The 20,667-nt window shown below is 42.0% G+C and overlaps 1 protein-coding gene and 1 non-coding gene across 8 annotated transcripts in view; both read left to right on the top strand.

Annotated features, from left to right (window-relative positions):
• The window catches only part of CNOT1 (CCR4-NOT transcription complex subunit 1), a 55,279-nt gene extending 35,016 nt beyond the window's left edge, over window positions 1-20,263 (top strand). For 4 of the 7 annotated variants that reach the window (XM_039721341.1, XM_039721336.1, XM_039721338.1 and 1 more), the window contains exons 25-49: window positions 58-237; window positions 1,301-1,417; window positions 1,813-1,923; window positions 2,519-2,596; window positions 2,915-3,092; window positions 3,611-3,741; window positions 4,102-4,398; window positions 5,807-5,947; window positions 6,038-6,142; window positions 6,677-6,796; window positions 7,501-7,695; window positions 9,439-9,581; window positions 10,171-10,279; window positions 10,367-10,536; window positions 11,633-11,864; window positions 13,869-14,117; window positions 14,678-14,841; window positions 15,116-15,233; window positions 15,705-15,806; window positions 16,054-16,227; window positions 16,766-16,915; window positions 17,690-17,870; window positions 18,682-18,814; window positions 18,918-19,052; window positions 19,183-20,263. In XM_039721341.1, coding sequence (XP_039577275.1) covers window positions 58-237; window positions 1,301-1,417; window positions 1,813-1,923; window positions 2,519-2,596; window positions 2,915-3,092; window positions 3,611-3,741; window positions 4,102-4,398; window positions 5,807-5,947; window positions 6,038-6,142; window positions 6,677-6,796; window positions 7,501-7,695; window positions 9,439-9,581; window positions 10,171-10,279; window positions 10,367-10,536; window positions 11,633-11,864; window positions 13,869-14,117; window positions 14,678-14,841; window positions 15,116-15,233; window positions 15,705-15,806; window positions 16,054-16,227; window positions 16,766-16,915; window positions 17,690-17,870; window positions 18,682-18,814; window positions 18,918-19,052; window positions 19,183-19,261 — 3,792 coding nt within the window. In that variant the 3' untranslated portion in view covers window positions 19,262-20,263. The remainder of the gene's footprint in view (window positions 1-57; window positions 238-1,300; window positions 1,418-1,812; window positions 1,924-2,518; window positions 2,597-2,914; window positions 3,093-3,610; window positions 3,742-4,101; window positions 4,399-5,806; window positions 5,948-6,037; window positions 6,143-6,676; window positions 6,797-7,500; window positions 7,696-9,438; window positions 9,582-10,170; window positions 10,280-10,366; window positions 10,537-11,632; window positions 11,865-13,868; window positions 14,118-14,677; window positions 14,842-15,115; window positions 15,234-15,704; window positions 15,807-16,053; window positions 16,228-16,765; window positions 16,916-17,689; window positions 17,871-18,681; window positions 18,815-18,917; window positions 19,053-19,182) is intronic. The other 3 variants (XM_039721337.1, XM_039721339.1, XM_039721335.1) reach the window with 1 other exon arrangement.
• LOC120508172 lies at window positions 735-873 on the top strand. Its single transcript, XR_005628946.1, has one exon. It is a non-coding gene; the product is annotated as a small nucleolar RNA SNORA46 (small nucleolar RNA).
• Window positions 20,264-20,667: the final 404 nt, after the last annotated feature.

Genomic DNA, 20,667 nt, shown 5'->3' with positions numbered 1-20,667 from the left:
GTCTTGATTATCTTCTCATCTTTTCTGTGGTGTGCTTTGTCTTTGGTTTGAGCACAGGTGGAAGAATTGAAGGAAACAGTGAAAGAAGAGTTCATGCCTTGGGTATCACAGTATCTTGTGATGAAAAGAGTCAGTATTGAGCCTAACTTTCACAGCTTATATTCAAACTTCCTTGACACACTTAAGAATCCGGAGTTTAATAAAATGGTTCTGAATGAAACCTACAGAAATATCAAGGTGAGTAGTGCAAGTTTTCTAAAGGCAGCACAGGAACTTGCTGTTCTCCTGATGCTATTTGTTTGTATGGTGCTGATTCTCAAATATAGAATATCATTCAAAAATATTCTTTCTAGCTTACCATTAAACTTACAGATTATCTTTAGGAATACTAGGATTCTTTTCAGTTAGGAATGTATGAAAGACTTAAATTGTGTAACAGGAGAGCAAATTTACATTTAAATTCATTTATGTAGGTGGACTTCAAATTTGTGTGAAGTTTGCAAATTATAACCCAGGGGAAAATTGCTTATGGTCTAGTTGTTTTCTCTGGAGGAAAGTGCAAAGATAGAAAATGACACTCTGCTCTTTTGGCCCAGGAGGAATAGGGGGGAAAGGGTGTGTTTAGAAAATGAGGGTGTAAAAGCCAAAATGTGTTGGAGGGCTAAGAGAATATGGATGGGAGGAGGAAGGAATAGCCCAGAAGTGATGACCAGATGAAACAAGTTGGTAAAGAATGCACTATTTTTAAACCTGTTGGTGGAATTTCCTGACCGCCATGGGTTACGCTGTAGTGCAAAAGCATCTCCTGGCTCTTGAGAATACAGCTGAACCTGCTCTGTTCAGCTGATGCTCCTCTGGAGTTAAGGAACAGAACTAACAGCAGAATACTTGTTTTGTGATTTATGGCATGATGACATGATTTATGTTTTGACATGACAATGAGATGGTTTCCCTGGAAGGTTAAACTGTAGCCTTCAGGTCTGTGATGAGGCATTAAGAGGAAGCACAAGTTACACTCAGCTATGGGAGTAGTTGTAACAGTCTCAACAGCGTAAATGGTGAGGTCTGGGAAAATTTAATCCTCTTTTGTTGATCCTTTTAAAGAAAAGAATTCTGTAGTCATTACAGTGCAGATGTACAGGGTGCTGCCTTGAAGTGAAAGCTGTTGAAGTACCTTTGTAATGTGACTGAAGCTCAGAACTTAATGTTCTAAAACTTTGCCTTCACATCAGCTGTTTGATTTGGAGTCTGGTTATCTTCTGCTTGTTGCTCGAGATGCTTTTTTTTTATCCTTTGTTAGGTGCTATTGACATCAGATAAAGCTGCAGCCAACTTCTCAGACCGTTCCTTGTTAAAGAACCTTGGTCACTGGCTGGGAATGATAACAATGGCTAAAAATAAGCCCATCTTGCACACGGTGAGCTTCTGTCTTTACAGATTGCCTTGGCATGAATTGGTATGCTGTTATGCAGTAGCATAGGCTATTTGGGAAATCTTGCCACCTTTCTGGTGCCTCTTTTATATGCCAAGTACAAAGTATGACTCCAGAATTGGTTATTTAACACTTCTAAATATTTTTTTATATCAGGAAAGTTAGTACCTAAATTTATTTTGGAAGCTTGTTAATCCATGTAAAAATGTAGATGTATAAATCTTTGTTCAAAAAGTAACTGCTGCTTAGCAGTCTCTAAAATTCAAGGGCTGTCTTGACTCAGCCTTGCTTGTATCTGAAAAAGAAGTAGTGTATTAGTGGAATAGTGGAGTGTGTTTGCTGTTTTCTCTACCCTCATTTCCACTTCAATTGTTTTTCAGGATTTGGATGTGAAGTCACTACTACTGGAAGCATACGTTAAGGGACAGCAGGAATTGCTTTATGTAGTGCCATTTGTTGCCAAAGTCTTAGAATCCAGTGTCAGGAGTGTGGTAAGTGTTTTTGTACAGACAGAGTTATTGCTCAAATGGCAAAATACTGCAGGAAGTAATCAGCTTTTGTCACAAAATGAAAACTGATTGAATTCAGTGGAGAGAAAGAAAAGGGATATAAAAGCATAAAGTCAAGGAGTTTTGTGTGGAGGGAAAGTACATGGCCATGCATTTTTAATAGGTGATGTTAGCTGAAATGTACTGTGGTATCCCTGAACAGAACTCCATTGAGAAATGGAAGGATGGCATTGAAGAGGTTCTAGGATATATTTATTCCTAGTTTGGTTTTCTTTTTCCTCCCACCCACTGTGATCCTGATCAGCTTGTCAGTTCTGCTTGACATAGAACTGATCTTTCAAGAAGGACCAGGTCATTGTGTTTCCAGTTTTTGATTTAAGTTCCTAATGTATTTCTAGTTATACTGAATTACTGAAATAATGATTACCAGAAACCTAAATTCAGCCCTAATCACAGCTGCACAAAGGTTTCCATGGCTGTATGCACGCAAGCTGCTTGTGTTTCCAACATATCCAGTCATAAATTATCCAGATGATTCGGGAAGTTTTGTAATCCTGCTCTCTTCTTTCTCTTGTAGGTCTTCAGGCCTCCAAACCCATGGACAATGGCCATTATGAATGTTTTAGCTGAGCTACATCAGGAACATGATCTAAAAGTAAATTACTGAATTTTTTTCTGTAATTTCTGAGTGTAAGGTTTTATTGACATCCTAGTCAAGAAGGATATTGTAAGGGACTAAGCAGTGCTTCTCACTGCTTTAGCATGTGGAGATTGCATTGGAATTGCTTAATTTGGTAGAACTTGGATGAAACTCTTCTCCATGAGGTCAGCATCAAGATAGTTGTCTAATCCTCAATCATTTTTAGTCTCTGAAAGGGGTGGCATTAGAATGGAGAGTTTGGGAGTCAGGTGGCTCAGTAGATGTTTTGGGTATTTTCCTTGTGACATGACCTAAACTAGAGTTGTTTTGCAGTTGAATCTGAAGTTTGAGATTGAGGTGCTCTGCAAGAATCTTGCACTGGACATCAATGAGCTGAAACCTGGAAGTCTCCTGAAAGACAAGGACCGTCTGAAAAATCTGGATGAGCAGCTGTCTGCTCCAAAGAAGGATGTGAAGCAGCCAGAAGAGCTACCACCCATCACAACAACCAGTAAGTACATCTCATAGAATCCAGAACCACACCGTTAAAGTTCAAATAAGACAGGTTTTGCTATCACAAAATAAAATATTAAGCTACATATGCTATTGTAATATGCCTGAGTGCCTGGGAGTACCTTGGTGGTTTTGTAAGAAATAGGTCTACAGGACTTTGGAGATGGGAAGGGAATGGAAGCCATCATGAGGACTAATTCTGTATTATATTTGTGTAGTTACTCCTTAGACTCCCTCCTATTAACAATAGACTGGTTGCTAAAACTATCATAATGAACAGCTCTCTTAAAATGTACTGAAGCTACTTTGGTACTAATTATTAGGTAAATGGAGAATGAAAGTTGCTTGGTGAGTTTAGGAGGTTTCATGATCAAACTGCACCCTTTTATTTCTAGGTTGTTTCCTGGTTATATATATAATTCTTATATAATATAAGAATTATATACTTGATTTTTAAGCAGTTGCTTTTCACTGTGGTTTCATAGTGTCTCAATACAACCTACTTGTGTTCTCCAGCTGCTTCTACAACTCCAGCTACCAGCACCACTTGTACAGCCACGGTTCCTCCACAGCCCCAGTACAGTTATCATGACATCAACGTCTATTCTCTGGGAGGGTTGGCTCCACACATTACCTTAAATCCAACGGTAAGTTTTAGAGCTGATTCAGTTTGCTAAAAGAATTCTTACAGCCAGGGTTGATGGAGATCTCAGCTGGTGGGAGCTATCAGGATTTTGGGATAAAAGAGGCCTCTGTGCTCCTTTTGTCCAGTTAGCAGCTCATCTCTTAAGTCAATCTTTGCATTGTTACTCAGCTGCAAGTTGGTATAGAAAAATAATAATTTGTTCCGGCTTCAGATTTATCAAATACTGCAATAGCTGCATGGGGAACATGGGAGTAGTGCACACGCCATGACAGTGCACTTAAGAGTCATTGGGAAGATGCAGGTGTGTGGGGTAGGTGGGATTCCAGTACTTTCTTCTCTCACCTCTCCTCGTGCCCTGCAGATTCCGCTGTTCCAAGCGCACCCGCAGCTGAAGCAGTGCGTGCGGCAGGCCATCGAGCGTGCGGTGCAGGACCTCGTCCATCCCGTGGTGGACAGATCCATCAAGATTGCCATGACAACCTGTGAGCAGATAGTCAGGAAGGACTTTGCCCTGGATTCTGAGGAGTCCCGGATGCGTGTGGCCGCTCACCACATGATGAGGAACCTGACTGCTGGGATGGCCATGATTACCTGCAGGGAGCCTTTGCTGATGAGCATAGCTACCAACTTGAAAAATAGCTTTGCTACTGCACTGAGGGTAAGAGCCCCATCATTTGGAGTTCATAGCCAACTTACAGCACTGTAGGCATCCAGCGTTAGTGTGTGGCTTAACTAGCATGGGATGAATTCACTGAGTAAAATTTTATTACTCTTGCAGAATTACGGTAGAAAAAAGTGTTGTGATTCCAGGTCAAACACCCTTAAACTGAAATGATAGATCTTTCTAAATGACACACAAACTTCCTGACTATTTTTGATTTTGCCCGGTGTTCTCTCCAGTTCAATCATATTATGGAAGTCTTGGAGGCTTGAGCTTTCTGTAGGGTTTGAGGCAGAAAAGCTAAAGTGGGGAGGACTGAATTGATTTTGGTGATATCTGGGATTGTTTCAGCATGCATGCTTCAGGCAGATTTTATTTACTTGTGCTCTTAGCAGATAGGTGGTTTAGACTCTTCTGCACAGCTTGTGAATTCATTGGTTTTTTTAGGGGCTGTTATCAGGTCTCAAGTTTGAGCTAAAGTGTGGACGAGTCTGTGAACTGCTGACCACAACAGCAGCTACTACCCAGAATTCTTGCACAAGAGCATAAGGGTCATGGAAAGATCAAGACACAGCTGTACTTTCAGCAATTAAAAATTAATCAAGATTTTTATCCCTGAAGACGTATGACATTAGTACAAATCGAGTTTTAATCCAAAGAAATTTTTAAAGGGATAATTGTAGAAAACATTTTGTTGCAGAAAAGGCTCTGTATGAGCCATCTCAAAATTCTTATCTGGTTATTGTTATGGAGTGGTTTAACATAAATAGTATAATTTTCAGGAATTAATGGAAGAGCTCTTTGCAGACAGTGAAGTCCAGGTAAATAGGACAGGCTGCCTTTATAGATGTATTCCATTTCTAGTGGAAGTTGCTGCTTTGCACCCTGGAAAATAAGTGCATCTTTTCAGGGTTCTCATAAAGCAGACTCTGGGAAAGAAGGAAGAAAATCTTGATTCCTTACCAGAAAAGGAACCCACTGAAAAAGGCTTAGGACTGCTCTTTTGCACTGTTAATGGTGCACCTTTATATCTTCCAATTACAACCTAGGAAGCAGAAAAACTTCTACTGTGATGCAAAGCCTTCCCTGCATTAGCATCACTCTGTGTGTGTCTGTCTAAAGCAGGCCTTTATTTCTGTGCCCTGGAGATGGGTAGGTGGAGAAGATGGAGAACTCCTGCTGTTTTGTTCCTTGTTGAAAGTCTTTACTGTCGTCTTGCCTACATGTTTTATTCAAAGCTATGCAAAATTAAATTTAATATTGTATATTCTATGGGAAGGGAGTGTGATCCTAAGAGCATTGCGTTTTATTGCTGGTGTTCTGTATAAGCAGTGGTGCAGATTTTAAGGTTAGCTATATGCAGGGAAATTTTACATTCTTCACTGATGATTGTGATTTTCAATAGGCAGCCTCCCCACAGCAGAGGGACATGATGGAGCAGGCAGCTGCCCAGTTAGCACAGGATAACTGTGAGCTTGCCTGCTGCTTTATCCAGAAGACAGCTGTGGAAAAGGCAGGCCCCGAGATGGACAAGAGGCTCGCAACTGTAAGTATGGACCCATTGAAGAAGTATCCCATACTCATACACGTCCAGATGGGTGTGTAAAATGCAGTGTGGTGTTTGTGTTTCTGGCAGGAATTTGAGCTCAGAAAGCATGCCAGGCAAGAGGGGCGGCGCTACTGCGATCCCGTTGTGTTAACGTACCAGGCCGAGCGGATGCCAGAGCAGATCAGGTTAAAAGTGAGTTCTCTTCTGATGCTGCTCTTCTCTCCCTCCTGATAAGGAAAACTAGATGGCACAGAGTCAGCTGAGTAATCATATATTGTTAATCTTGCCTAACGGTGCAGCTGCTGTTATTTTGATTAGTATGGAAATGCATAAATACGTTATTCCAAATTGAGTATTTATATAATTTTCTCGATTCCTTCTCTATTTCTGTGCATTTCCTCTCACTGTTTTGTTGTCTTTATATTTTATTTTTCTTTGTCTCCTTTCTGTGTTCTTCCTTTAAAAGACATACAATGTACTTTCAGCAGAGCATTTCTCAGTATTCCGTTATTTCTGTTTCTTGGAATGTGAGTTTCATTTTTAGAGCAAAATCCCCCTCTTTGTAGGTGTGGAAGGAGAGATAGGACCTCAGTGCAGAGCAGCTGAATCCTACTCGATGTTTAGTCCACTCTGTTGAAGAGTAGCTCCCTGCTACACAAGCTGCCTTCATTTTTTACTGCCTCAGTCTCATAAATGAGTTAAATGCCTGTTCTTTTTGTTGCAAAGGTTGGAGGTGTGGACCCAAAACAGCTGGCTGTTTATGAGGAGTTTGCACGCAATGTCCCTGGCTTCTTGCCCACCAATGACTTAACTCAGCCTACAGGATTCTTGGCTCAGCCTATGAAGGTAGAGGTTTCTGAATTAATCAGCTTGAGAGTATTATAGCCATTGTGGAGACTGTTGCAGAACTTGTGTTTTTGTTAGAAGGACTCATAAGAGTCAAGTGTTCGTATTGCTTGGGGATAGTGGTTGAAAAAATGCATTTGTTCTAAAGACAAAGTAATGGCAACATAAAACTTATATCCAGTCTTGGGGATTTGTAACCCAAATTGGGACAAATTCTGCAATTTAGGGTTACTACAAGTTGTTTTAATTGCAGTGAAACATTTTATTCAAATCTCAGGTTACTTTTGAAGGTCATGGATGGCAAGTCTGAATTTTAAGATAATTAACAAGTTTTTGTATGGATATGTATGACCTTACTGACTGAACAAGGGGGAATGGCTTCAAACTGAAAGAGGGCAGGTTTAATTTAGATGTTAGGAGGAACTTCTTCTCTGTGGGGGTGGTGAGGCACTGGAAGAGGTTATCTGAAGAAGCTGTAGATGGCCCATCCCTGAAGTGTTCAAAGCCAAATTGGGTGTGGCTTTGAGCAACCTGCTCTAGTGGAAGATGTCCCTGCCCATAGAAGGGCAGTTGAAACAAAATGGTCTTTGAGGTCCTTCCAACCCAAACCATTCAGTGATTCTGAAGGAGAAGAGCCAGTCAGTCAGTATGAGTGTCACAAATGCAATCCTTGCTAAAATCACTGATTCTCACTTTCTCTTAAGCAGCAAGCTTGGGCTACAGATGATGTAGCACAAATTTATGACAAGTGTATGACAGAGCTGGAGCAGCACCTGCAATCCATTCCACACACCCTGGCCATGAATCCTCAAGTCCAAGCACTGCGGAGCCTCTTGGAGGCCGTGGTGGTGGCTCGGAACTCCCGGGATGCTATTGCTGCACTGGGACTGCTGCAGAAGGTACGTGTGGACAGCTCTTCTCTGTGACAGCCTGCTTAGAATTTATTACTCATCTAGCTCATGGATTGTCTTGCTGGTGACCTTGTTTCTTCATGCATCCTGTGGAACTTGCTGGGTGAACAGTACTGAGCTGCTGTCTTTGGAAATCCAATCAATGAGATTGGGAGGGAGCCGTTGTGTTCACGCAGGGTGTTGTACACATGCTGTTAAGACTGCTGTGGGAGAGGCAGGTGTACAGAATCCTGGGACTAACTTTTGTACAGATGTGGCAAGTAGAGAGCTGTTGCAGTCTGGAGTGGTCTGATTTCAGGATGATTTGGAGGCTACAAAGGTGTTTGAACTGCCCTTGTGGGTGGATGGTATTGAGCATAGTACTAGATTTCTAATGGCACACTTATTTATTAATAAGTGGGGTTTATTTTGCAGTAACTGATACGTGACTATGCATGGTGGGTTGACCCTGACCAGCTGCTAAACATCCATCGAGCTGCTTCCTCTTTCTGCTTTTCTGCAGGACACAGAGAAGATGCAACGAAGATATTTGTTCAGATTATGACAGTTTAATAGGGAAAATAAAGGCCGTGTGCACAGTTGAAACTAAAATCTCTACTTGCCATCAGCAGGGAGATGTCCAGCTACTCCTCACAAAGCAGGGCTTCAGCACATGTGACATTTGCCTGGAAAGGCAAACACCAGAACCATGAATGCTCTTTTTCAACCTCCTTTCCCTGAGCTTTTATTGCTGAACATGATGTCATATGGTATAGAACATTCCTTTATTCAGTTTGGGTCAGCTGTCCTGGCTGTGTTGCTTCACAGCCTCTTGTCCATCCCCAGCTTTACCCACTGTGGAGGAAGCAGAGTGAGAAAGAAAAAGCCTTGATCCTGTGCTGCTCAGCAACTGGCAAAACTGTGGTGTGTTTTCAGCACTGGTTCAGCACAAATCCAAAGCACAGCACCATATGGGCTGCTATAAAGCAAATTAACTCCGTCCCAGCCAGAATTTGTAGGCTGTACCAGTGGGAAGTGTTGCAGTGAGCTCTGTGATCTGAGCTGGCATCATTGCCTGTGTAGTAGTGCAGAGCAAGTGACAGACATAGAGAAAAATCTACTTGAGAATAGTGTAAGGTTACTGAGCTGTCTGCATGAGGATCCAAGAACAGTGCCAAAACAGAGGTAACCAAAAGCTGGAGGGAGACTCTTCGTTCTTGTCTGCTAGTGCTTCTACCTATTAAAGGATCCAGTCCTGACTAGAACTTATCATATAAATTGTGTTGCCTGTGTAAAACTTATTCTCCATTTGCTGTAGGCTAACACAGATATACCCCTGAGTGTTGCAGCTCTTTCTCTAAGGAAGCTGCTCACTTACCTCTGGCAGGTTCTTTAAATATTTCTCAGGTAGTTTTCCATGAGCCGTATGCAGAATTGCTTGAGGAGGCATTGACTTAGAGAAGCTGCAGCACAAGCTAACATGGTTTGTCATGGTATTTGGTGCACATACAAAGCTAGTGGGGCATAGAGAGACCTGTAGCTTTGTTTTTGATAGTGTAGCTGTGTACAGTGCATGTCTAGATGTCATAGTAGCTGGTAAAATCTCACACAGTCTTATCAAGATGTCAGCACAATTACTAAATTAATTTTTTTTTTCATGTCTTCTGGTGATAACTCTTGCTGATGTGATGTGCAGAAGATTTGGAAGAGGACTGTTTTTTTTCCTCTGCTAACAGGTTGCATCTATTCTAGGCTGTAGAGGGCTTGCTGGATGCCACCAGCGGGGCTGACGCTGACCTCCTGCTCCGCTATCGTGAGTGTCACCTGCTGGTGCTGAAGGCTCTGCAGGATGGCCGTGCCTATGGATCTCCCTGGTGTAACAAACAAATCACTAGGTCAGTTGCAAGGCAAAAAGAACACTGATGTAGCTTTGACCATCTTCTGGGAGTTCCTGTATTACTGTGAATTTTCTGCCTGTTAATATTTTGCTGCAATTTGGACAGACAAAAAATAACCAGCTTTTTTTGTCAAAGTTAATAGATCTTATGATAATGCTGGTTCATCCCAGAACATGATAGGAATCCTTAATGGAATTAAGCATTAGAGCATGGACTGGGCTTTTTCCCCCCTCATTTTGCGGAGAATATCTCTGTGATGTCACAAACAATGTGACATGGCATATGCCTGCAGCAGAAGCTTCAGCTAGGCATATCTGCCAATTCATCCTTGGAAGAGAGACTTCTTATGCTGAATAAACTGAAGCTCTTGAAGGGCTCTTGTGACCAGTTGTGCAGGGCAATAGATGCTTGAGTCTGACTGTTCTGAGCTTAAACATTGCCTTAGAGAATGCTCTACAAGGGGCTTCTTTTGAAGCTGGGTAATGAATCACAGTGAATGTCACAGTTTCTGAAGTACTAGATTTGAGCTGCTTCACTTAAACTATGTTGTTGAAGTACACTGTTTGTAAGAAGTCCAATTCTTCAGGTGCCTGATTGAATGCAGAGATGAGTACAAGTACAACGTGGAAGCTGTGGAGCTGCTAATCCGCAATCACCTTGTGAACATGCAGCAGTATGACCTGCACTTGGCTCAGGTAGAGAGAACCTGCTCTTTTAAAGGAGGGATGCACTCACTCCACTGTAAGATCTGTGGTTGAACTCTGTCTTTTTCATGTTGACAGTCCATGGAGAATGGCTTGAACTACATGGCTGTGGCATTTGCCATGCAGTTGGTAAAGATCTTGTTGGTGGATGAGAGAAGTGTTGCCCATGTAACAGAAGCAGATCTGTTTCACACCATTGAGACACTCATGAGAATTAATGCTCATTCCAGAGGAAACGCCCCGGAAGGGTGAGGCTATAGTATTGTGCAATGTATTACTTTTTTTGTGTTCATTTATGATTTGCATATTATATAGGCCATGTCTCATATCATTCAATCATACAGCTTTAAACTTTCCCTGAGGCTGCAGTCCTTTCTTAGTTTCAACTGTCACTCTAGTGTAAATGTGCTCATCTTAGCCAAAATCAGGGCAGCTGTAGCAGCATGTGGAACTGAATGCTTAAGCAAGAAAATCTCTCTATGCACTATGATCCAAAATTTGGTGGAACTGTGAGAAACTTGTTTGAATTCCTGCTTTATCTCAAATTTACGCATTATTGCCTGTTTAAATCTTACATATTTAGGTGTCAGAATGTTAATTTATTAATCTCAAACAATCCAGTCGGACAATCCTTTCTGTGTAGAGCTTACAGAGGAATCCTCCACCAGTCTCACATGGCTTATATATCCACCAGCAAACTGCCCAAACCATTTGGGTAGCAAATGTTGCCACAACACCTGGAATTACCTGTGGGACTTGGAGGCCTCCTATTTGTAAGGTGGAAGCAGTTGTTGCTGGGCTTGAGAAAGACATGGATTAGAGTTTGGAGAACTTTGAATAGCTGTGAGAGCAACCAGCAGCTGGCTGATGGCAGTGGCTGCCATTACCAACACAGCTGCTAATAGGATGTCCCAAAACCAAAGTCCTTTTCTGTGCAGTTGGCATGGATAGACTGTCTTCACTGTATGGCTTGGTGTTCACTGCAGCCAAATCCAGTCAGGCCACTCAGTACTGGTATCTCCCTATCTGGGAGCATTTTAGGGCTCCTGAAGTCTGCAGAAGAGAAGCTGCTTCTAGTCCCTGTGGTGTTTTGTTGCAGCACTCCACTGTACAAATTGGAGTGGAACTTCAAAGCTTATGTGATTTCAGTGTTCCTTCTTTCATCATAAGTGTATCTGCTTTCATGACTTATTTCTGCTATTCCAGTGAGGACTGTAAGATAGAAAGTTTTAGTATAAGAATAATTTGCTTGCTTTCAACTCTCTTTGACTGAGCTTCCAGTTCCTGCACCTTGTGGGGGAGGAGGAATTCTAACCCAGCTCTTGCTCTGGTCTGTTGCATTAGATTACCCCAGCTGATGGAAGTGGTCCGATCAAACTATGAAGCAATGATTGACCGTGCTCATGGAGGTCCTAATTTCATGATGCATTCAGGAATTTCCCAAGCTTCTGAGTATGATGACCCACCAGGCCTGAGGGAGAAGGCAGAATACCTTCTGAGGGAGTGGGTGAACCTTTACCACTCAGCTGCAGCAGGCCGTGACAGTACCAAAGCATTCTCTGCGTTTGTTGGACAGGTAGAGCTTTTGGAAAGAAAGGTGCTTTTTATTCAACATAAGTAGGGTGTGATGCCCTCCATTTTAAAGCAGTGTTATAACCTGTTAGGCATCCTTTTGAAATTTCTAGGTGTATGGCAGTTTACTGTCAAAATTGTCTGGTTTTGATGAAGCCCCTGTCCTCCACCAAATCGTGTTCTTCAGATACTATAGCAACAGGCTGTCACTTCAGACCATGAGTTCTAAGTTGGGTGGAAAAAGAACTTGAGCTGAAATAGCTCTTGGAAATAGTTCTGTCATGCTCTGTAATGAGCCTTGACTGGTGTTGCTCCTTATGGGTAACAGCAAAAAGCTCTGACAGCCTACAGGAGGATTTCACCAGTAGAGATTCAGGTAAATTATTTCAGGTCATGTGGGCAAGGGAATTCTTTTTCAAAATGAAATCATAATAAGGAAAATCTTGAGACTTCATTAGCTGAAGTGGTGCTTAAACAAAGTCTAACATCATGTTGAACATGGTCCTTTTAACCATTGTTAAAGGACTCTGAAGCACCTTAACAGGTGTGGTGAACATCACATACCATCTGCCTTCTAGGTGTGATTGAGGAGGGAGATCCCCTCAGTAGCCCAGCATGTGTGGCAACAAGCTCCTGTATTTGCAGGCATCACCCTAAAACTCTGTTCTTTGCATGCAGCTCCTTGACTGCAGCTGCAGGAAAGGCCCTGACGTGGCCTTTTTGCATTGAGTTCTTTTTAAGTTTGTGACACAACCACAGATGCAGACTTTGCAGCTACTAATGAAGAGAATCTCAAGCTGTAGACTATGCATGAAGATTGTGACTGATGCAGTGTTTTTTTCATTTGATTTTAGTGTCCTTTTGTACTGGTTATAGATACCATTCTGTTGGTCTGACTTCTACTGCATAGAACCTATTGAATGTTTTTAATAGATATTGTGATAAACATACACCTTAAATATTTTACCTGTTTCTGTGATCTCGCTTCTTTTACTTTAATTCATGCTTCTAAAGCACACTTCGGTATAGAGTACTCACAATACGTAGTACACTTTTGTCCCACTTCACTCTTTATCACACTTGATTACCTTTTGCACATATTTGATCAGTTTTGAAGTAGCAGTTTAAATATATTGAAGTGCAGTGTTTATTTACACTTATTTCCTTACAGGCTTTAGTAATATTTTGCAATAACTACATTAAATAAGGTTCTACTACTGAACTCAAATGACTGCCAAAGTGTTCCTTCCCGCAAGTCTGTAGGACAAGAAGAAGCACAGAACTTTGAAGGCAGATACCTAAATTCTTTAGGCTTTTTTAAAAAAAAAGTTTCTTCAGAAATACTAGAAGTTCTCCACATTGTCTCCAAAATACCTGTTGTGCTGTTTTTATAGCTTTATGTCCAGTAGGAGTCTAGAGATAAGATGCTTAATTCAAAACCCCCAAGTTTTCTGTAGTGTAATTAGTTTCATTTTTATTATTCTAATACTGTGGTTAACAAATAAAACAAGGTTTCTGAGGTTTTTTATATGTATATTATTAAAACAACCCCTCCATGCAAAACAAAAAAGCCCAGCCAGTCTTTCTCTGTGTGTAATGTTCATGTAAGGAAAATTTGCTTTCCAAATGCAGTTTGCTTCTACAGAATGGGGCTGCCAAGCAGTGGTTATTCCTGAGTGAGGAGCTGGAGTCTGCCCTTCCCAGAGCTTGTACTCCTCATGTTCTTCATGCAAGGCTGTATGCTGGTGGCAGCACTGATGCTGAAATAGGCTTCTCAGCTGTGCTGATGGCTGGAAAGATTTGAGATTCAAAAATAAATGTGTTTGCTAAAATTGTGTTGCCACCCTTAAATTGCCTTGAAAACAATAATCTCTTAGGAGAGTATGACAAAAATTAACTGTTGTGGCAGGCAAGGTGGGTGCTTTGTAAAGGGTGTGTTGTTGGAAATTGTAAAATGACCTGTCCGTGGTTATGGTGCTGACATCTTTTCCTTCCTTTTCCTGGCTAGATGCACCAGCAGGGGATCCTGAAAACAGATGACCTGATCACCCGTTTTTTCCGTCTGTGCACCGAGATGTGTGTTGAGATCAGCTATCGCGCCCTGGCCGAGCAGCAGCACAACCCTGCAGCCAACCCCACCATGATTCGGGCCAAGTGCTACCACAACCTGGATGCCTTTGTGCGACTCATTGCACTGCTGGTGAAGCACTCTGGGGAGGCAACCAACACAGTCACAAAGATCAACCTCCTCAATAAGGTTGGAATCTTTCTTGTCCTCGTTGCATTCAAAGTGTGCTGTCGGCTGTACCTTTGTAAACCCGAGGTGCAAACCTTAATGTGGGCAGCTGCTGAAGTGTCTGATGAGAATGTAGAGATGGGTTCATCACTGATAAACTTTTGAGTGAACCATCAAGATGCCAAGAGGCTTTCTTGTTCACAAAGATTTCATCTCAAACCAATCTGAACTTCATCTTTGTGCCTTGAAATTAAAGTCAGCAGCTGTTGTTTTTAGGTTGTTGATTCCTGAGTGTTTGCCTTCATGTTGTGAGGGTCTTGCCTTTGCTCTTACATTATTTGGTTTATGGCAGGATGGTCTTAGGTAGTCTGAAACCTTCAGATACTGCCCAGTCAGTCATTGTGGTTGGGAATTGCTGAAACAAATTGGAATATTCATTTATGCAACACTTCTAGTAACTAGGATTTTTGGTTCTTGTTAGAATCTACTGATTTTTTGTTTTTTACTGATGGTTAAAGTATTATTTGTGGTCTGACTTGCAGAGTAATTCTTGCTGTCTCCACGTGTCTTAATCTCTTCAGGTTCTTGGTATTGTGGTGGGAGTTCTTCTGCAAGACCATGATGTTCGGCAGAGTGAGTTTCAGCAACTTCCTTACCATCGCATTTTCATCATGTTGCTGTTGGAATTAAATGCTCCTGAGCATGTGCTAGAGACCATCAACTTCCAGACACTCACAGCTTTCTGGTATGTATTTGGGATTAGCCACAGTGCTCATCCTTTCTTAGTAAGATCAAGGATTTTCACTTAAAGGCTACCTGACTGTTCTTTGTGGTGGCTTCATCACCTTTGGAGTAATTGGTTCTACTGTGGACTGACCACCTGCTTGTTTTAGGGAAGATGACTGGTAAAATCCAAGATGCTCAAATGCCTTTGCTTTTAGGGCTGTGTTTTTCCCTCGATGTTATGAAAAGCAATCTTATTGCTGTGCACTTCTAACCTGCTCTAACTTTTCTTTCAGTAACACATTTCACATCCTGAGGCCTACAAAAGCTCCAGGTTTTGTTTATGCCTGGCTGGAACTGATCTCCCATCGGATATTTATTGCAAGAATGCTGGCACATACACCACAGCAGAAGGTGTGGCTGCAGTTTATCTTTTCTGAATTAAAAGCTCACCCAGATGTTTCTGGTGTGGTGCTGTTTCACATCTCTTAAAGTGCACTAGTAGCATGGCTGTTCTGTTTTTGTTGTCTTCCATATTCACAGTAACCTAACTGCATGGAGGAGAGTCTGTATGTCAATAACTATGGAACACAGGGTGAATTGAATTTGATGAACATGCCTTTGTCAATGTCTAGAAGAGCTGTAGCCTTCCTTCTGGGCTAAATATTGTCAGCTCAACATGGCATGTTGAGGGGTCTGGAAACCCCCATGGCACATGGTGTGCAGCTGAAGCCATTGAAATGAGCTGTGCTGCACTCAGTGGCTGAGCTGGCAGTTGCTAGCTCTTCATCCGGGTTTATATAAAGATAAATCTAATTATAGTTTTGAAATTAAGTTAACTGGTCTTCATTGCATGTTTTCCACCTGCTGTTCTTTTCTTGACAGGGTTGGCCTATGTATGCCCAGTTATTGATCGATCTGTTCAAGTACTTGGCTCCTTTCCTTAGAAATGTGGAACTCACCAAACCTATGCAAATTCTTTATAAGGTAAAAAAATGTCAACTAATAGATGCTTCAAATCAAAGTTGAGGTGTTCTGGCAGAAAAATAGAATTAGCTGGTTTTTTCTAACTTACCTCTGAGAGTTGTATTTGAAGTGTGAGGGAAGCAGGCTGCCCTCCCAGATTAGTTTCCTTCTGTTAATGTTAGCCACATGACATAGAATAATAGCTCTGCAAGCTTTTGGACAGTTTCAACAGTTATACACCTCTTATATTTAATATTTTATTTCACAGGGCACTCTGCGTGTGTTGCTGGTCTTGTTGCATGATTTCCCAGAATTTCTTTGTGACTACCACTATGGGTTCTGTGATGTGATCCCACCTAATTGTATTCAGCTAAGGAATCTGATCCTGAGTGCCTTCCCACGGAACATGAGGCTTCCAGACCCTTTCACCCCCAACCTAAAGGTAGAACTTAATTTTAAGGAGTATGATAATAGGAAACTGATGCTCAAAATACTCTCTATCCAGGTTAATATTATCTAATTAAATCTTTGGGTATCTGCTAGGCAACTAATCCTGGAACAATTAGAAGGAGACTTTCTCATGCTGCCAAAGCACTTCTCTGCCTGAGCTGTGCAGGGTGATGGGAGCAAAGCTGCATTGCTCATTGTCACTGAAGAAGGCTGTTCTTGACTTGTGTGGATGTTTGTGCTTTTTAAAACTACCAGAGTGTAGATGGGGAGACCCCAAAGGCAGTGACTGAATTTCTCTGTGGCCTTCACCCCTGAATTTTTTTATCCTCTCAGTTCTTCAAGACATCATGTAATAAGTTTGCATATTAGATATCAAGTTTCTTCTAAAATCTGCAGAAGTCAAGTGTTGCCATTTTATTGATGGAAGGAAGAGTGATCAGCAGCAGTAGTTGATGAAATCTTGCTTACAGATCTGCTTTTTAATTTGTTCCATTGCTGATGGTTTAGTTGACTGGGTTTTCTGTCAACAGGTGGACATGTTAAGTGAGATTAATATTGCTCCACGAATACTCACAAATTTCACTGGAGTGATGCCACCTCAGTTCAAGAAAGACTTGGATTCCTATCTCAAAACCCGTTCTCCAGTCACCTTTTTGTCTGACTTGCGAAGCAACCTGCAAGTAAGTTTGAGGTTTTTGATGTTTCTGTGGGTGCTCAATTGAAATAATGTTGCACAAGTGATCTCACTGGTTCAGCCACCATCCTTTCCTGCAGGAATTTTGTTAGTGTGTTGGCCAACATGTGTTCCAGGCAGTAGAAGAGCCTGTGGAAATGCACACTCTGAATAAGTCTTCCACTCCCTGATAGGAGGTGTTGAAGCCTTTTAGAATTTGATTAAATTTTTACTCCAAATAGATTAATTGTTACAGAAATATATGGATCCTCATGCCAATACTTGAAGGGTAAAAAAAGGTCAAATTAACTAAAGCCCAGTTCAGAATTCTAGCTAAAACCTCATTTCAGACATCTTATGGCTTAGCTTGCAGCAGACTTGAGTCTGAAGCTGGACTTCCTCAGAGAATTGCTTAGACAGAAACATTCACACAAGGGTGATCTTTCAGCCAGTGTCTGGCACTGCTGGTGAATTCACATTGCTTTACCTGATGTTTTCCTTTAGGCAGAGAGTAAAAACAAATCTCTTGTGTCAACACTTTGCTGATGTTTTTGAAAAAAAAAAAATATATATACACACACACGTATATATGCACTATAATATATGCTTTTTAATATAAGCTGTATTAAAAAGGCTAAATGCTAAATTGAATTTGTGCATGTCCCAGTGTGTTGTCTTCTGGATAATCAGTAAGATATTTGGATGCTGTTATTGTACATGCTGTACCTTTCAGTGCTGAAGGAATATTGACTGTTAATGCTTTTCATATCTTTGCTATTAGGTATCAAATGAACCTGGCAACCGCTACAACATCCAGCTGATTAATGCACTGGTGCTCTACGTAGGTACTCAAGCTATTGCACACATTCACAACAAAGGCAGCACACCCTCCATGAGCACCATTACCCACTCAGCTCACATGGACATCTTCCAGAATTTGGCAGTAGACCTGGATACTGAAGGTGAGCTGGAAACACTGCTAGTTCATGCAATGTCATGTTTACAGCAAGTGGGCCCTCGCTTAAAAAAGGACATTGAGGTGCTGGAATGTGTCCAGCAAAGGGTGGCAAGGCTTGTGAAAGGTGTAGAAAACATTTCCTGTGAGAAATGGCTCGGGGAGCTGGGTTTGTTAAGTGTTGAGCAGAGGAGGCTCGGGGGCCCCAAGCTCTGAAGGGTTGTTCTAATTAAGTGGGGGGTCTTCTACCATGCCTGCAGTGAGAGGAGAGGAGGAAAAGGTGTTACAGGGAAGATAGAGATGAAATACCAAAAAAGGCTTTTTCACTGTTAGGGAGGTCTGATATTGGATCAGGCTGCCCAGGGAGGTGGTGAAGTTGCCATCCCTGGAAGTGTTTGAGAGGTGTCTGGATCTGGTGCTGAGTGATGTGATTTAGTGGTTATGGGATTACAGGGGTAGTGCTGGGTTGATGATTGGACTTCATGATCTTAAAGGTCTCTTCCAACCTTGATGATTCTGTGATTTCATGTAGCTGATAGTGAATTCACAGAAATGAATGCTACATTAGAATATAGGAGCAGTGTTCTAACCAAAAGTTCAAAATATTCAAGGGAACTAGAAATGCCTCCAGTGAAGAAGAATTGAATTCTTATTTCTCCATCAGCCTGTGTAGATACAGCTTTTACATATCTTCAGTTGCTTTTGTTTCATGCACCTCCACAAGGCTCCCAAACATTAATGTCAAGCACTACTGGCTGCTTCTCTGTTGCCCTCTGCGTGCAAGGGAAGCTGTGTGTGCTCAGTGTTGTCTCCTGCAGGCCGGTACCTCTTCCTGAACGCCATCGCCAACCAGCTGCGCTACCCCAACAGCCACACCCACTACTTCAGCTGCACCATGCTCTACCTGTTTGCTGAGGCCAACACAGAGGCCATCCAGGAGCAGATCACCAGGTGAGAGGGGTGGCATTTAACTTGACAACATTCAGCTTTTTGCTTTTCTCCTTTCTGTGTTTTTGATCTTTGAGATCTAAGTGTTCTTACTTTTGGATTTCAGGGTTCTCTTGGAACGACTGATTGTAAATAGGCCTCATCCCTGGGGTCTCCTTATTACATTCATTGAGCTGATAAAAAACCCAGCCTTTAAGTTCTGGAACCATGAGTTTGTTCACTGTGCTCCAGAAATTGAGAAGTGAGTATAACTTTGCCACAGAATCATTAAAATGGTACCTCTGAAGCAATTGAACCTTGAGTTTTTGGTGCTGTCACAGCATCCATTTGCTGCCATAAATGCTCCTACCATTGCTTTCCTCTGTGTGCAGGTTGTTCCAGTCGGTTGCACAGTGCTGCATGGGGCAGAAGCAGGCCCAGCAAGTTATGGAAGGGACTGGTGCCAGTTAGATGAGCTGCATCCTGCATTGTAAGAGTGCCAGCCTGGAGGTCCTGTCCCATCAGCTGACTGAAGACTCTGTAAGGCTCCTCCTGACCTTCCCAGCCCCCTTGATTGGGTAGACACAACAGACCCTGGGTGAAAATCTTATGTGGGCATGTTCCAAAGTTTGAAACAAATTTTTTGACTTTTGGCCAAACTTCAGAAGATGCTGTGAATATCATTTGAACTAGTGTAAATACAAGGAACAGAAACATTTGTCTGGACTTTTGGGTTTGTGCAAATTGTGTAAAAGGCAGGTGGGTAACTGGTGCCTGTCCATCTTGTAATAAAGGGGCAGCTGCTGATGCCAAGCACTTGTCTGGGGCAGACCTCCTTGTCCTGACATTCCCAGACTCCCAAAGAATATTGAAAAGCCAGTAACTTATTTTTCTTTATGTGAATGGGGGACCTTTAAATCACTAAGTTGTTTAAAAAAAAAAAAGTGGATGTGTTTGGAATATGGGAATTCTGTGGAGTACAGGAGGGGTGAGGGAGGGGTTAAGGTTCAGTGTTGCTTTCCCCTCACCCTCATCAAATGCTGATAGACAGCAAGTGGAGTGGCAGTCAGAGAATGCCTCCTTTTTGTTGGAGAAGAAACAGGCCCTTTGGATGAGGGTCAGCTGTTTTCAGTAAATAAACCAGAGACCAGGCCTATAGCTTTTTTTTTTTTTTTTGGACAGTTGTAAATTTTGGAAGATGAGGGGTTAAAATCTAGACCTTTTCCCACCCTCCCCTGTGACCACACAGTATAAGTTTGTAAAAAAAAAACGAAAAAAAGAAAAAAAAAGAAAAAAATTTAACAAAACAAAAAACCCAAAGGACCAATACAGCCCATTTTGTAAGGATTTTCAATGTTTTGTAAAGTATTGGTCCACGTGTTGTATTTTGTAGCCTTTCTAGTTCTTGGGCTTTAGTTCTCCCACTCTTGTATGTATGCATACTGTAGTTACACATTAAAGTCATGACATGCAGCACGTGCCACTGTGCTTATTCTCTCCAGTTCTGTCCTGGCAAGATGGTGTCTTCCTAAGCCTGTTCTACCCATCCAAAACCTGCAGTTTTCCAATGTGTTTTGGGCACTGCCTGTTGAAAGCAGCTGGGTTTGTTCTCCAGCATGAGGTCAGTGGGCAGATGTAGTGACTGGACAGGCTCTTGCTTTGAAGTGCATCAGAAAGGGCAGCTGTGTGAAAATAGAAATGGCTTGGTTGCAAGCTCATGAGCAGAGTTTGTCTCAGACAGGAGACTGCACTGGAGGTACAACAGAGTGTAGACAGCCCATCAGTTCCATTTCGAGTGCCTTCCACCCTGCTGTGATCTCCCTGCAGCAGGAATCTGCCCAAGGTTGTGCTTAGCTCTTGTAAGGTTAGGCAGCTTC

Source organism: Passer montanus, unplaced genomic scaffold (genome assembly GCF_014805655.1).
Source record: "Passer montanus isolate IOZ18808 unplaced genomic scaffold, ASM1480565v1 scaffold45, whole genome shotgun sequence".
In the NCBI taxonomy this organism is placed as follows: Eukaryota; Metazoa; Chordata; class Aves; order Passeriformes; family Passeridae; genus Passer; species Passer montanus.
Note: the sequence above shows the minus strand (reverse complement) of the source record. Positions and strands in the feature narration are given on the sequence as shown.